Source organism: Triticum urartu, chromosome 1A, assembly GCF_056163025.1.
Source record: "Triticum urartu cultivar PI428250 chromosome 1A, HENAU_Tu73, whole genome shotgun sequence".
Classification (NCBI taxonomy): domain Eukaryota; kingdom Viridiplantae; phylum Streptophyta; class Magnoliopsida; order Poales; family Poaceae; genus Triticum; species Triticum urartu.
Genome location: NC_141873.1, coordinates 543,979,316 through 543,993,408, shown reverse-complemented (window position 1 = coordinate 543,993,408; position 14,093 = coordinate 543,979,316). Strand labels below are relative to the sequence as shown.

Sequence of the window (14,093 nt, the reverse complement as noted above, 5' to 3'; positions counted from 1 at the left end):
AATGACCCAAACTAAACCATCATCAATCTCTCGATGGACACACTACACAAGTCCATATACTTTAGGCATGTTATATATTGCGACTACACTTGGAATTCTATAACATAAATCCTAGTCATTCTCAAGGCGCACGACAAAATGCAACACACATACTAGAGTAAAATCACACAGAGCAAAGCAACAACCTTAAACAAACATCATCAGCGATAGTGCAGCAGATTCTAACTTTAGATGCTGCTCGGGTACATGAACACTCTGACCTTGCGCCCCTGCACACAACGCAAAGCAACAAACAACCTCAGCAAAAAAAGCACCATCAATAAAGCAAGCAGTGGATCAAAAACTAAGGGCGGGCAGGCACTGACCATGGACTCGGCGGGGAGGTTGGACTTGAATTGGGCGCGGACGACGCCGGAGTTACCATGCGAGCGGGTGATCTTGCCCCAGAGGCAGCGGTAGTGGGTGCCGTTGCTCTTTGTCTTGGCCTTGTACACGTACGCCAGGCGCTTCCCGGCGTACCACGCCATGTCCTCCTTGGTGTTCACCCCCTCGACCTGCGCCAGCGACGTGCTCTCGTACTGGTTCGACTTCGACCTGCAGATCAACCCCCACATCGCCATCAGCGCGCCGCCCAATCTCACCATGAAATGAATTGCCAGATCCGGCGAGAGCATGGCCAAGAACGGGTTGCTCACCTCTTGAAGCCGAGGATGGTGCCCCGGACGTAGAGCCTAACGCGCTGCCCCGTGCGTCCCTTCACCATGGCGGCTGCCGCCGCTTAGGGTTTTGATGGGATGGGGACACGGGAGGGGAGGGGAGGGGGGAGAATGTCAGGCGGGGGGGGGGGGTGCGGGAGGCAATGGGCGGTGCGGCGGCGAGGGGAGGCGAGGCGGCGAGGGAAGAGGGAGAGGGAAGGCGAGGCGGGGAGGGGAGAGGGAGAGGGGTGGCGAATCTGGATCTGGAGAGGGGTTGGGAGACGACGCTAGGGTTCACGTGCGGGAGGGAGTTTCCTTTTTTTCAGACAAAGAGGGGGGTGAGGGAGAAAGGGCTGCCGTCGGATCTGGATCTGGAGAGGAGCATCCGACGGCGCTGAAGGCACGATCCGCGATGCTCATGGACCAATCAGAGCCCAGTACACGTTATGACCATCTAAATTGGTCTTAATCAATTAAAAATAAGATGTTGAATCATGTAAACAGATTTATGACATGAGAATTCAAAAAAATAAAAACATTCTCATTGTGTCAGAAAATGTGACCTAGTTTTTTTAGGAAAACTAACAAACTTGAAATTGGAATAAGACAAATATCTTTAAAAAGGTGTTATGAGAAATGAGTTTTTAGGGGAAAAACATTTTCTATTTTCGGAGTGACAAAATTCTTTTTTTGTGAAGAATATACCAAATTTTTCTTTCAAAATGGCACCACACCATTTTCCAAAACTATAAGACAACATTTTATGTACACTTGACCAAATCTTAAAATGTAAAATGCTTTTGATTCACCTCTCATCAAAAAGACAATTTATGTTTCAAAAAGGAATCCCTGAGCATTCTTTTTTTCTACTTTTTCACATGAAAAATTCAAAAAATGATCTCATATTGCGTAAAAGGGTGCATTTGGAATAGCAAACAATGTTGCCTAAGGAAGTTTTCATTTTCTTTGGATGAAAAAATCATTTTCCATTTTTTGAGTGCCCAAAATGAGGTTTTTTTAAGGACCTACCAAATAATTGTTGCAAAATTGGACCAAATCAATTTTATAAAATATTAGGCCATGTTTAATGCACAATTTACCAAATGGTTGGGTGTAAAAAGTTTTGATCCACCTCTGGTGAAAAAGACAAACTTCCACCGATTCAGCTGGAAGTGGGTCAAATTTGAACTGTAGATGCCTTGTAGTTTGCTCTTTATTTTTTCCAAAAATCATTTCTAGGTACATAAGTATCTATTTAATCAGAGAAACACCAAAAAAAAATCCAAGATTCAACCACTAGCTAGGAACGGTCATTCCCGCCGTTTTGACCGCATTTTGAAACGGGCATAAAAATTCAAAAAAAACAAAAAATTGGAAAACCTTCGCATTGTGTCATTATATATGACCAAGTTACCAGGAAAAATAATAAACTTGTAATACGATAATTCTTTTAAAAAAGTGTTATCAGAAATGAGCTATCATGCGTGAAGATTCATGGCTTTCAAGCCAAATGATCAATCCTATGGCCACATTCATGGCATAGTTGGTTCAAATGATCTCATATTGTGCACAAGGGTGCATATTGGAATGGCAAATAATGTTGCCTAAGGAAGTTTTCATTTTCTTTGGACAAAAAAACATTTTCCATTTTTCGAGTGCCCAAAAGGAGGTTTTTTGTGAAGGACCTCCCAAATAATTGTTGCAAAATTGGACCAAATCAATTTTATAAAATACTAGGCCATATTTAACGCATAATTGACCAAATGGTTGGGTGTAAAAAGTTTTGATCCACCTCTGGTGAAAAAGACCATCTTCTGCCGATTCAGTTGGAAGTGGGTTAAATTTGTACTGTAGCTGCCTTGTAGTTTGCTCTTTATTTTTTCTAAAAATCATTTCTAGGTACATAAGTATCTATTCAATCAGAGAAACACCAAAAAAATTCCAAGATTCAACCACTAGCTAGCAACAGTCATTCCCGCTGTTTTGACCGCATTTTGAAACGGGCATAAAAATTCAAAAAAATCAAAAAATTGGAAAACCTTCGCATTGTGTCATTATATATGACCAAGTTACCAGGAAAAATAATAAACTTGTAATACGGCAATTCTTTAAAAAAATGTTATCAGAAATGAGCTATCATGCGTGAAGATTGATGGCTTCAAGCCAAATGATCAATCCTATGACCACATTCATGGCATATTTTGTTCAAATGATCTCATATTGTGCACAAGGGTGCATACTGGAATGGCAAACAATGTTGCCTAAGAAAGTTTTCATTTTTTTTGGACAAAAAAAACGTTTTCCATTTTTCGAGTGCCCAAAATGAGGTTTTTTTGTGAAGGACCTCCCAAATAATTGTTGCAAAATTGGACCAAATCAATTTTATAAAATACTAGGCCATATTTAATGCACAATTGACCAAATGGTAGGGTGTAAAAGGTTTTGATCCACCTCTGGTGAAAAAGACAAACTTCCGCCGATTTAGCTGGAAGTGGGTCAAATTTGAACTGTAGTTGCCTTGTAGTTTGCTCTTTATTTTTTTCGAAAATCATTTATAGGTACATAAGTATCTATTTAATCAGAGAAACACCAAAAAAAATCCAAGATTCAACCACTAGCTAGGAACGGTCATTCCGTCGTTTTGACCGCATTTTGAAACGGGCATAAAAATTTCAAAAAAAACAAAAAAATTGGAAAACCTACGCATTGTGTAATTTTAATCAGAGAAACACCAAAAAAATCCAAGATTCAACCACTAGCTAGGAACGGTCATTCCGTCGTTTTGACCGCATTTTGAAACGGGCATAAAAATTTCAAAAAAAACCAAAAAATTGGAAAACCTACGCATTGTGTCATTATATATGACCAAGTTACCAGGAACAATAATAAACTTGTAATACAGCAATTCTTTTTAAAAAAAGTGTTATCAGAAATGAGTTATCATGCGTGAAGATTCATGGCTTTCAAGCCAAATGATCAATCCTATGGCCACATTCAAGGCATAGTTTGTTCAAATGATCTCATATTGTGCACAAGGGTGCATCTTGGAATGGCAAACAATATTGCATAAGGAAGTTTTCATTTTCTTGAGACGAAAAAACCATTTTCCATTTTTCGAGTGCCCAAAAGGAGGTTTTTTTGTGAAGGACCTCGCAAATAATTGTTGCAAAATTGGACCAAATCAATTTTCTAAAATACTAGGACATATTTAATGCACAATTGATAAAATGGTTGTGTGTAAAAAGTTTTGATCCACCTCTCGTGAAAAAGACAAATTTCCGCCGATTCAGTTGAAAGCGGGTCAAATTTGAACTGCAGCTGCCTCATAGTTTGCTATTTATTTTTTCCAAAAATCATTTCTAGTTACATAATTACCTATTTAATCATAAATACATGGTTTGGTGGCGATACGTCGAGGTTTGGGCGGTGGCCGATGGCCGCAACTCTAGAGCGCGTAAACTCGCATGCCCGCCGCGTGGTCACCGCGTGGCCGTGGCGTTGCCATGTGTTCTGGGCGGCCTAGGCATGTCTAGTGAGTTGGGCACTCCCCAGGTAGGTGCTAGGAAGAAAATTACAACATAAGATTCTCACGAGGAGACCGATCGATGCTCAAACATGAATTAGCAGTCAAGTGTTTGATTAGTGGTACGGGAAATGTACGTGGCTAATGGGCCTGAGTTTTGGCTAAGGATGATCAGTTACTAAGAAGACCGTCTTCACAAATTTTCAGCTCAAAAGGAGGAGCCTAGGTGGTACTTGCTTTGCAAAGTACCACACTGGACATAAATACGAATGTTGAAGCTGGGCTCAAAATAATGAATGGATTGAGCTGGCATTTGGTGTAGGATGGTTATTTGGACATAGGAAAGCACTGTAGAAAATGTATACTATTTGGACATGCCAAAGTGGTACTTTCTTCACAAAGTGCTGCTTTGAACAGAATAGGAAAATGAATATTGTTGAATTATTTTTGAACTAGGAAAGGAAGGTTTTTGACATATTTGATGAAGTTATGATCCAATCAATTTATGAGAATTTTTTGGGAATTTTTGGAATAACAGAAATATAGGTTGCTTCACAACCTAGGGCAAAAATTGACATATGGACATGACACATAGGCAAAACTGATGAGATGGCGCCTAGTCATCGCAACCCACCACAATTTACAAGGCTATGACCATCTATATTGGTCATTAACAACTAGAAATAAGACAGCGGACTAGCACTGTTTGCTTTATGACCATTTCGTGTAAGGAAATTACGACCTTTCTGATCAAAATGGTCGCAATGGTTTAGGGTTTGGAGCCTCCCGAACAGCTTTTGACCAATTGGTCTCAAATGGTCATAGATCTATGACCAATTCTTTTAGGGTCACTGACAGAAGGTCACTAGTTGACATATTTCTTGTAGTGAATGTCGCGAGCGTCCAGCCCATGGAGCACGCAAATGGGATCCAAAACTCTTCAAGGCAACACCCCCAAGGGGGAAGCGACAATGACGAAGCCGTCACCTGACCCAGCCGGGCCTTAGGCTTTCACCCAAAGAGCAAGGTCCGAGGGTGGCGGACACGAGGCTCCACGACGGCGCCTCCAAGAAGGTGAAACGACGCCCACGGACGCCGATGCCGCCGGCCGGCAAGAACCTGGCAAAATTTCGCTTGGAGCACCCATCACCACCGACACCCCCACGCATAGCACCTCCACTGGCTCACCCATCTCCATGAAGATACCACGCCAGCAACATCGTAGAGAAACCACAAACCACTCCTCACCGGCAGCCAGAGCAGCACCGGCAAGCCAGATTTGGCCGCCTGCCAGATCCGAATTCCCCCATCTCAGGCAGCCAAAGGGCAGCAACCAGCATGCAGCTACCACGCAGACGAGAGCACCTCACCCACGAGCAGGGGCAGGACGACCGCCACCCCTCCGCACCCGCGCCGGCCGGATCCGAAAGCGCGAGACTGCGTCGAGAGCCGGCGCCGTTGCACACTGGGAGCTGCCGTCGCTGCACATGGGGCGTCCGCGGAGAAGCCAACCACCGGGACGCCACAGCCGCAGGGCCGCCGGAGCCGTTGGGACATCGAGGCCGCCACGACGCCCACGATCAGGGGTAGGAGGGCCGCCACCCCTCCTCACCCGCCTTGGCCTGCCGGAAGCTTGAGCGTGAGATCCGCGTAGGATGCCGCTGCGGCTGCGCCGCCGAGCCGGGGAAAACGAGAGCCTCCCACCACCGATGAACACGCTGCTGCGCAGCGAAACGCCCCGCCGCCGCCGTCCGCCGCATGGACTTAGTCTGACGACCTCCTCCGGCGACGGCGAGGGGAGGTAGGAGACGGGGGAGGCCTGATGTCAGTTGGATCTAGGGCTCCGCCCGTGTCGCCCCTGGAGGCGATGCGCGGGACGGGTCGAGGAGTTGGGCAAGGAAACTGAAGATGCAATAACCATCTGTGCACTGGCTTGGTTTACTTGTATTTTGGTTTATCTTCTTTTGCTTTGTAGTTCGAACAAAAAACTCTGAATGTATAATTTAACTATGAGAGAGATGAAGGTGGATTATGTGGACCCTAAATAAAAAATCCATTGACAAGGGTCCCAAGATGATATCGTTGGAAGGCGATGCAACCAGAAAACGAGTTCAAAAGCCAGTGGCAATACACAATACACGGACATTTTACTAGTTAGTGTTGGACCTGAGTGCTTAACGAGCCGGGGTGTGCTCAACGTCGTTGGTGTTTAACATTGAAAGGTTTTGAACCTTTAGATTTTGTAATCAGACGGTTCAGGTGATGATTTTGATCTGCCTTGTGCTTTTATAGGGGACAAATGCAAACTGAAACAACACACTAGGACGAGTTACAAGTTTTCGCTCCTAGTATAACACAACCGATATTTCTATTTACATTCATCTTTGCTGAGGAGGGGAGGTGACATTTTGAAGATCCGTCCATACGCGCTACAGGCTAACGCTCGGCGTAGTGCTCATGCTGTCCCAAGGAGCGTGCACGGTGTGAAGCTCCGACCATTGATTCCAACGTACACTACTGGCTGATGCTCGGGGTGGTGCTCATGCTATCCCAAGGAGCGTGCACGGTGTTCGGGGAGCGGGGGATGACGACGACGTCGTATTTCGTCTCCTTGGTGCCGCCCTCTTGTATGCCCCTGAGACCGTCGAGCACCTCCCTGATCGGCGGCCGCATCTCGCTGTTCTGCTGCAGGCACCGGAACGCCAGCTCCGCCACCATCGTCACCGCCCTCGTCGTGGCCTCGTCAGAGCCATACCCAAGCTCGGCGTCCACCAGCTGGTCCAACTCCGACCGCTGGATCATGCCCACGGCCATGGCGGCCAGGTTGATCTCGTCGCGATCCCGGGTGACGTCGACGGCGGGCTTGGACGAGATGAGCTCGGCGAGCACGACGCCGAAGCTGTACACGTCGCTGCGGTCGGTGAGCTGGTAGCACTGGTGGTACTCCGGGTCCACGTACCCCGGGGTGCCCTGCGGCGCCGTGGACACGTGCGTGGCGCCGTCGAGCGGGAAGAGGCGGGAGAGGCCGAAGTCGGCGACCTTGACGTGGAAGTCGGCGTCGAGGAGGATGTTGGTGGTCTTGACGTCGCGGTGCACCACGGGCGGGTCGATGGCGTGGAGGTAGGCGAGCGCGGCGGCGGCCTCGACGGCGACGTTGAGGCGGAGCGGCCACGGCAGCGCCCGTTCCACGGCGCGGTGGCCCTGCAGGTGGTCGGCCACGGTGCCGTTGGGCACGTACTCGTACACCAGCAGCAGCTCCCGGCTGCGGCTGGACGTGCAGCCGTAGAAGGTGACGAGGTTCGGGTGGCGTAGCCGCGACAGGATGGCCGCCTCGTTCAGGAACTGCTCCACGTGCCGGGAGCCGTTGTTGTACAGCCGCTTCACCGCCACCACGCGCCCGTCCCGGAGTTGGCCTTTGTATACGGTGCCGAAGCCGCCGTCGCCGAGCTCGCGGGTGTCGCTGAAGCCGCCGGTGGCCTCCTCCAGCTCCTCGTAGGCGAAGTGGTGCGTCTGCAGGTTGTGGACGCTGCTGGACTCCAAGTCGCTGCCGCCTCTGGAGCGGGGTGTCCCGCCGGAGTTACTGTACTTGAGGAGCCTCGACGACGAGGTCATCTTGTACTGCCTCCTCTTGCGGATGTACAGGAACAACACCACTACCAGAAGCACGAACAGAACGAGAGCTGCTGCGGAGGATCCTGGGGTTGTAATTACAAATGGCGATTAGAACATGTAGATTGATGCTTGAATTTGTAATAACAGACGGAGGAAAAATATTTGAATTGGTCCGTGTGGATGATGGATTTTGGTACTTACCTACTGCTATTATTGTCTTTTTGCTCGCTTTCTTTGGCCCTGCAAGATCAAGAATCAATGTCAAAATTCATTCTATGACGGAAGGAAAGCAAGGAAGAAGGAACAGACTAGTTATAAGTTCTAACTCTAGTCAGGCACGGCTTAGATTTACCTAAATGAAAAGTGTCACACGTGTGTGGCACGAGGTAATCTGGTCCTGACATTTTTACAATTAAAATTGTCACTAAAAAAGTTGAAAGTTGCCATCCGTTTTTTTGTCATTCTTAACAACTAAAGTTGCCATTATCGCGTCAGTGCGTCACTAAATTTGCCATAAAAAATGCTCGGAGTTGCCATGTGTTCGAACCACACATGTGACACTTATGAGGGTCCTAAATTTAAACAACGTGTGGATATTATGAAACCAAATTTTGACGAAACATATGAAGTAGAGAATATGCTAAATGTGGAGGATTTCAGGAAACGGTCTAGTTCATAGTACTACCTCGTTTGTGCCTATGTCATCATCCTACCTACTTCGTCCTGATTTACTATAGTCAAAGATTCATACATACTCCGTACTTGTGGATGAAGTGTCAGCGTCGAAGAAGAGAAGTCTTCCATGACCAGTAAACAGATTAGTCAGGAATTAGGACATCTTACGGTTGCTTAGACTTGCGCAAGTAATCGTAAACCAATACCACATGTCCCTGAATTTGGCTGACCAGAACATTTTGGATGAATAGAAGATCGTTGACCAACCAGTTATACTCCTCAGATCAATCACGAGGTACCTGAACCTGACGAAGGACACGACCCGATAGCCTGACCGCCGGGGCAGAAACACGTGTGATCGTCCTGCGCTCTGCTGTCGTGCCCGCAGCGCCCTCCAGAGGCCTGGCACTCGCCGCACCACCCGGCGCCGGCCTTCCACCGCACCGAGAACCCGCCCTGGACGGCATCCCCGAGGGTAGCGTTCCCGGCGGCCAGCGCATCCGCCATGGCCGAGTCGTACGGGACGACCAAAGTCGAGCTGCACACCACCCCCAGGCTCAGCACGTCCTCCGGCGCCGACGTGCCGTTATCCAGCCTGTAGTACGACCGCCCCCCGGCGACGCAGGCGAAGGCATCGTACACCGGCGGCAACGTCGAGCTTGCGCTGGTGCAGTTCACGTAGGCCGTCAGGAACCGGTCCCGGTCCGTGTACTCGAACATGGCGGCGTCGATTGTCGTGTCGCGGTACACGTGCGGGCACGCCGACTCGTGGGCCAGGCTCTGGTCGATCACGGTGAGCACCTGGTTGCCGAGGTCGATGCCCGTGACCTGGAATGACCCGCCGGAGTTCATGCTGATCGTCAGCGTGCTGTTCACGCACAAGAGGCGGTGGCCCGGGGAGGAGCAGTAGTCCGGCCGGGCCACGCCGTCGACGGCGAATGGGTAGTTGACATCGAACGCGAGTGGCGCGCACTGGTATGGCGTCGGCGTGCAGTTGGTATACCGGAAGTAGGCACCGGGGTCGGGCGGTGGCTGCGGCACGGCTCGCGGCGCCGACGGGAGGATCAGCAGGCCGACGAGGAGCCGCACGGAATGCAGGCAACGCATTTGGTCGACTGCTTCCCGCGCTAGACGCAACATGACGAGCAATGTGTGTGCACAAACGGAATGTAGTATGTGCCAGCAGAGTTTGTAGTGTTCTGGTGCTTAAGATGGCCATGCATTCCTCTGCAACGGTCATGGTCCATTGGTCCATGGTGACAGGTCAAGGGAGGACGGCCGAGTACAGTGACTGGTGTTCTGGAAACAAGGACGTGGCGTTGTCGGGGGTCAGCAGGACGGGGTATTTTACGGGCCGGTTCGTCTTCCTCCCGCCTTGACGGCTCGACCAGACGAAATTCATGGCGGAGCCGAGGTTGAAGTCAAACGTTTCGGGCGCATCTCGTGGAGGCAGCGGACTGGTTCGCCCGGCGTCACCCGTCGGAATCCAGTTTTGGTCCCGTGGCACGCGTCAAGACTGGGTCTAGAAGGGAAAGAAACTGGTGACGGCCACCGCCCGCCAACGATGACCGGCGGTCAGCTCCGCCGCCGGAGGGGTTGTGTTCCATTCCACCAGATAGTACCGAAATGCAAGCAGATTGCTCTGCTGCTGAAAGTAACCATGACTCGTGCAGACCAAAAACACAGAGGGTTCTGAATCTTACCGCAGTCCATGTTGCGCACGCGGCCGTCGGAGCAGAGGCAGCCGAGGAACCCGCCGGGCTGGTCGTAGCTGCACCGCCCACCGGACAGCTCGCACTTGAAGCACGGCCCGGCGCTGGGGTCCCAGCTGAGCCGGAACCCGCGACGCAGCACGTCGCCGTACCCGCCGCTCCCGAGCCGCCCGCGGTACTCCGGGCTCGTCAGCCACTCGCCGGTCTGCACGGGCGCCACGTACACCTCTTTGCACGCCCGTGCCCAGTTCCCGTCCGGCGCGCCGAGCTGCGTGGCGAGGAACGACGACCCGCGCCCTCGCTCGAAGCCGGTACAGTTGATCGGGACGAGCTCAGGCGGCGGCAGAGGGGCGACGGTGACGTTTGTGGTGAAGTTGCAGTCGAGGAAGAAGGAGATGGTGCTGTTGCCGGTGGGCGTGAAGTTGAGCCAGGCCTCGCGAGGGATGTTGACGTTGTGGCGGACCATGGGGCAGACGCCGTTGGAGACGTCGGCGTCGGCGAGCGTGATGGTGTGGTTGTCGTAGTCGATGCCGAGGACGGTGTAGTTGGTGCCTCCGGCGAGCCGGAGCGTGGCGGTGGCGTTGGCGCGGCTGTCGTCGCAGCGCACGGCCATGCCGGGGTAGCCGCAGTAGGACTGGGACACGCCGTCGACGACCATGGACTCGTTGGAGAGGTAAAACGGGTAGTGGATGTTGAGCCCCCCGCACGCGAAGGACCCCTGGCACATGCTTGAGTTGTAGGCGCGGGCGTCGCCGGCGCCGGCCGTCGGGTAGCCGCGGGCGAGCTCGAGCCCGGCGGCCAGTAGCAGGACACAGAGGAGGATGAGGAGCGGCATGGCGATACCGATTGGTCGAGGAAGCTAGCAGCCTAGCAGCACGCTGGCACGGCACGCAGGTAGCGGTAGGTACACGCTCGATCGGCTGGATACATTTGTTCTGCTCTGTCGTTTGGATTGGTGGCGGCCGCTCGCGCGCGCGAGAGAGAGACTTTGACCTGCGGGGACGATGGGCTAGTTCGCCGAAGGTTGGTGGAGGCCGGGAAATGGTGGGCGGGCGCGTACGTGGCGAGGCTTGATTGGTTACATGGGGCGGGTGGGTCTCCGGTAGCCTTTTCTCGTCTAAAGTTGTTACGTATCACATTTTTAACATTGTCGAACACCTTTAATAAGCACGTTTTCCCTGTCTAATAATCAAAGAACAGAATGTTCTTTCTTTGTTCAGGGAGAGAAACAAAAATGAACACGTTGGATCGTCAGTGAAAACAAACAAAAGTTAACGCCATTTCCTTGCACACGTTTACATCCGGCATACGCCATCGCCCACGGATAGACGACGTGAACTTTGGAGTAGCTATTTAGTTAATTATTAAGCTGTCGATTCCACAACCACGAGAGTCCATTGTTAGTGTCTCAGGTTGTGCTCCTAGCTAAGGAAAACACAGGGGTTCGCGAGTTTCGGCCGGTCAAGTCCTAGAGTCCACGTCCTGGAGAAGCGCCAAATGAAACATCAACAAAGTAGGAAATAACCTGCATACTCCACCCTCATTTCTGAAAACTTGCAGGTGGAGTTCATTCACCTCTCTGATCCACACGGGGTGGAAGAAACGATCAACCGACCCATGACGTGAGTATTGTGACTTCACATGCACGCTCGTTGGAGAAAGAATGTGAGAAAAACTATAAATAGTAAAATATGAGAAAATATACGGTGAAAATCATGTTACCATGGTGACCAATGAAAATCAAGTGAAAGAACTGAGCTTAGTTGAGGTGGTTAGGTTTCTTGTGGTGGAACGAGCCCACCAGGGTTCAAGTCTTTTGCACCGGTGCTCGCAATTCTTTAAATTTATTTCAACGTTTTCAGTGATGCTCATTCATTGGGAGAAGACGTTCTCATCGACTATGAAGATGTCTATGGTGGTTTCGTCAATCTCAAGTTATTATGAAAATCATGCTAATATCAAATTTCATCTGCTTATATGACATCACGTTTTATAACAAAACATATTTTTGTGAGAAATTTTTAAAGCTCTTAAACGTGTTTTCCATGAACTTTTCATTATAAGTACTACAATATTTCTGAAGCCGGCGAGGTTTTGGAACCCCGCCTAGGTTGTCTCTGGAGTCTCTTTTCACCTTAACTTTAAGCAGGGTTGACTCTAAGTGTCTAGCTAGCGGTGGGAGTAATTGACGAAAACTATCACATTTCACGTTACCGTCCCGTAGAACTATCACATTTTGAAACTGACCAAAAACTGCAGATTAGTGCTGATTTCGTGACAAAAAACTACCGAATCGAGTTGAAGATAGATTTAACCGGTTTAAACGCCTTTCTGACAGAGCTGGCCCACTGGTCAGGACAGCGGCCGCGCTAACGGCTAACGGCGCTCGCCTGCCGCCCGTTAGCCGTCGGTCGGACCCGGTCGTACAAGTCGGCGGCGCACGCGGCCCGCCGGCTGTGGGGTGGGCGGACGAGTGGGCGCAGGCGTACCAGTACTACGAGGTGCCGCGCTTCGTCGCCGGCGGCGGCGACGGGGCCGTGAACCCGCTCTTCCGCAAGGCGGCGGCCTACGTGGCGTCGCTGCCGTCGCTCGAGGACGCGGACGCCGCCTGCGTGCTCTCCTCCGCCAGCAAGAGCAACGACTTCTCTCTCCAGCTCGGCCCGGGCCACACCACGCACGACGCCTTCCTCGGCGCGCGCCTCGTGTGGACCAACGGCGGGGAGCGCCTGGCCCTCCGTGTGCGCCGCCATGAGCGCACACGCGTGTTGCGCCCCTACCTGCAGCACATCAAGTCCATCGCCGATGAGATGGAGTTGCGCCGCCGCGAGCTGCGGCTCTACGCCAACACCAGCGCCTCGCGCCGCGCTGGCATCGACCCCCTTCACCCACCCGGCCACGCTTGACACGGTCGCCATGGACCCGGAGCTCAAGACCCGCCGACCTGGAGAGCTTCCTCAAGGGTCGCTCCTACTACCACCGCCTGGGCCGTGTCTAGCGCCGGAGCTACCTGCTCTACGGCCCGCCCGGCACGGGCAAGTCCACGTTCGTCGCTGCGATGGCGAGGTTCCTCGGGTACGACGTCTACGACATCGACCTCTCCCACACCGGCACCGACGACCTCCGCGCGCTGCTCCTGGACACCGCCCCGCGGTCGCTAACGGGCGGCAGGCGAGCGCCGTTAGCCGTTAGCGTGGTCGCCGTCCTGACCGGTGGGCCAAATCTGTTAGAATCGCGTTTAAACCGGTTAAATCTGTCTTTAACTCGACCTGGTAGTTTTTTTTTCACAAAATTAGTACTAATTTGGAGTTTTTGGTCAGTTTTCAAAATGTGGTAGTTTTGTGGGACAGTAACGTGAAATGTGGTAGTTTTTTGTCAATTACTCTAGCTGTGGTGAGACGATGACACCATCAACAACAAGGGTCATGTCCTCGTTCCTGGATCCTTTTTGACATTGGCACAAGGTGTGTGGAGGTTCAATTAGGATAAAATCTTGGGCCTCATTTTTGTCTAAGGTGATTGCTATCGCCCTATGGAGGGAATGATGTTGCGGCCTGTTTTTTTTCTTTGATTCCTTCTTCATCCGATGAAGCTCGACCAGATGGGGCTTCATCGGGAAACTTGCGAGGTTTGTGCCCCCGCTTCTGTTTGGCCATAGTTAGGTTTATCTTCTGGCCATCCTCGTTACCAACTCTTTAGGATAGCGATCTTTCTCGATCGTGACTGCCGACATCTTGTGGTCTACATTAACGACTTCTTGGCCACTGCTTTTTCAAGCTTATGGGTTGCAATAAAATTGCTGCGTTGAGATGGAAGCCTATAGACCAAACAAGCTTTACTAACGACGCACCACTAAGGAAAGAATCCCTGTCAGGTAGG

General features: G+C 51.0%; 2 protein-coding genes across 3 annotated transcripts; both read right to left on the bottom strand.

The window, feature by feature from the left end:
• Positions 1-227: 227 nt before the first annotated feature.
• On the bottom strand, positions 228-763 carry LOC125533079 (large ribosomal subunit protein eL33w-like). The gene is made up of 3 exons (XM_048696861.1): positions 696-763; positions 366-594; positions 228-269 (listed from the first exon to the last, which is right to left on the bottom strand). The coding sequence occupies exons 1-3, from the start codon at positions 761-763 to the stop codon at positions 228-230; spliced, it is 339 nt and encodes a 112-aa protein (XP_048552818.1).
• Positions 764-6,569: 5,806 nt separating this feature from the next.
• On the bottom strand, positions 6,570-11,210 carry LOC125527738 (LEAF RUST 10 DISEASE-RESISTANCE LOCUS RECEPTOR-LIKE PROTEIN KINASE-like 1.2). 2 transcript variants are annotated; one of them, XM_048692254.2, is made up of 3 exons: positions 10,209-11,210; positions 8,032-8,070; positions 6,570-7,913 (listed from the first exon to the last, which is right to left on the bottom strand). In XM_048692254.2, exons 1-3 carry the CDS (start codon positions 11,050-11,052, stop codon positions 6,733-6,735), a joined length of 2,064 nt encoding a protein of 687 aa, XP_048548211.1. In that variant the 5' UTR covers positions 11,053-11,210; the 3' UTR covers positions 6,570-6,732. The 2 variants fall into 2 exon arrangements, with proteins under 2 accessions (XP_048548211.1, XP_048548219.2); XM_048692262.2 differs by lacking the exon at positions 10,209-11,210 and adding an exon at positions 8,805-10,202.
• Between the last annotated feature and the right edge of the window lie 2,883 nt (positions 11,211-14,093).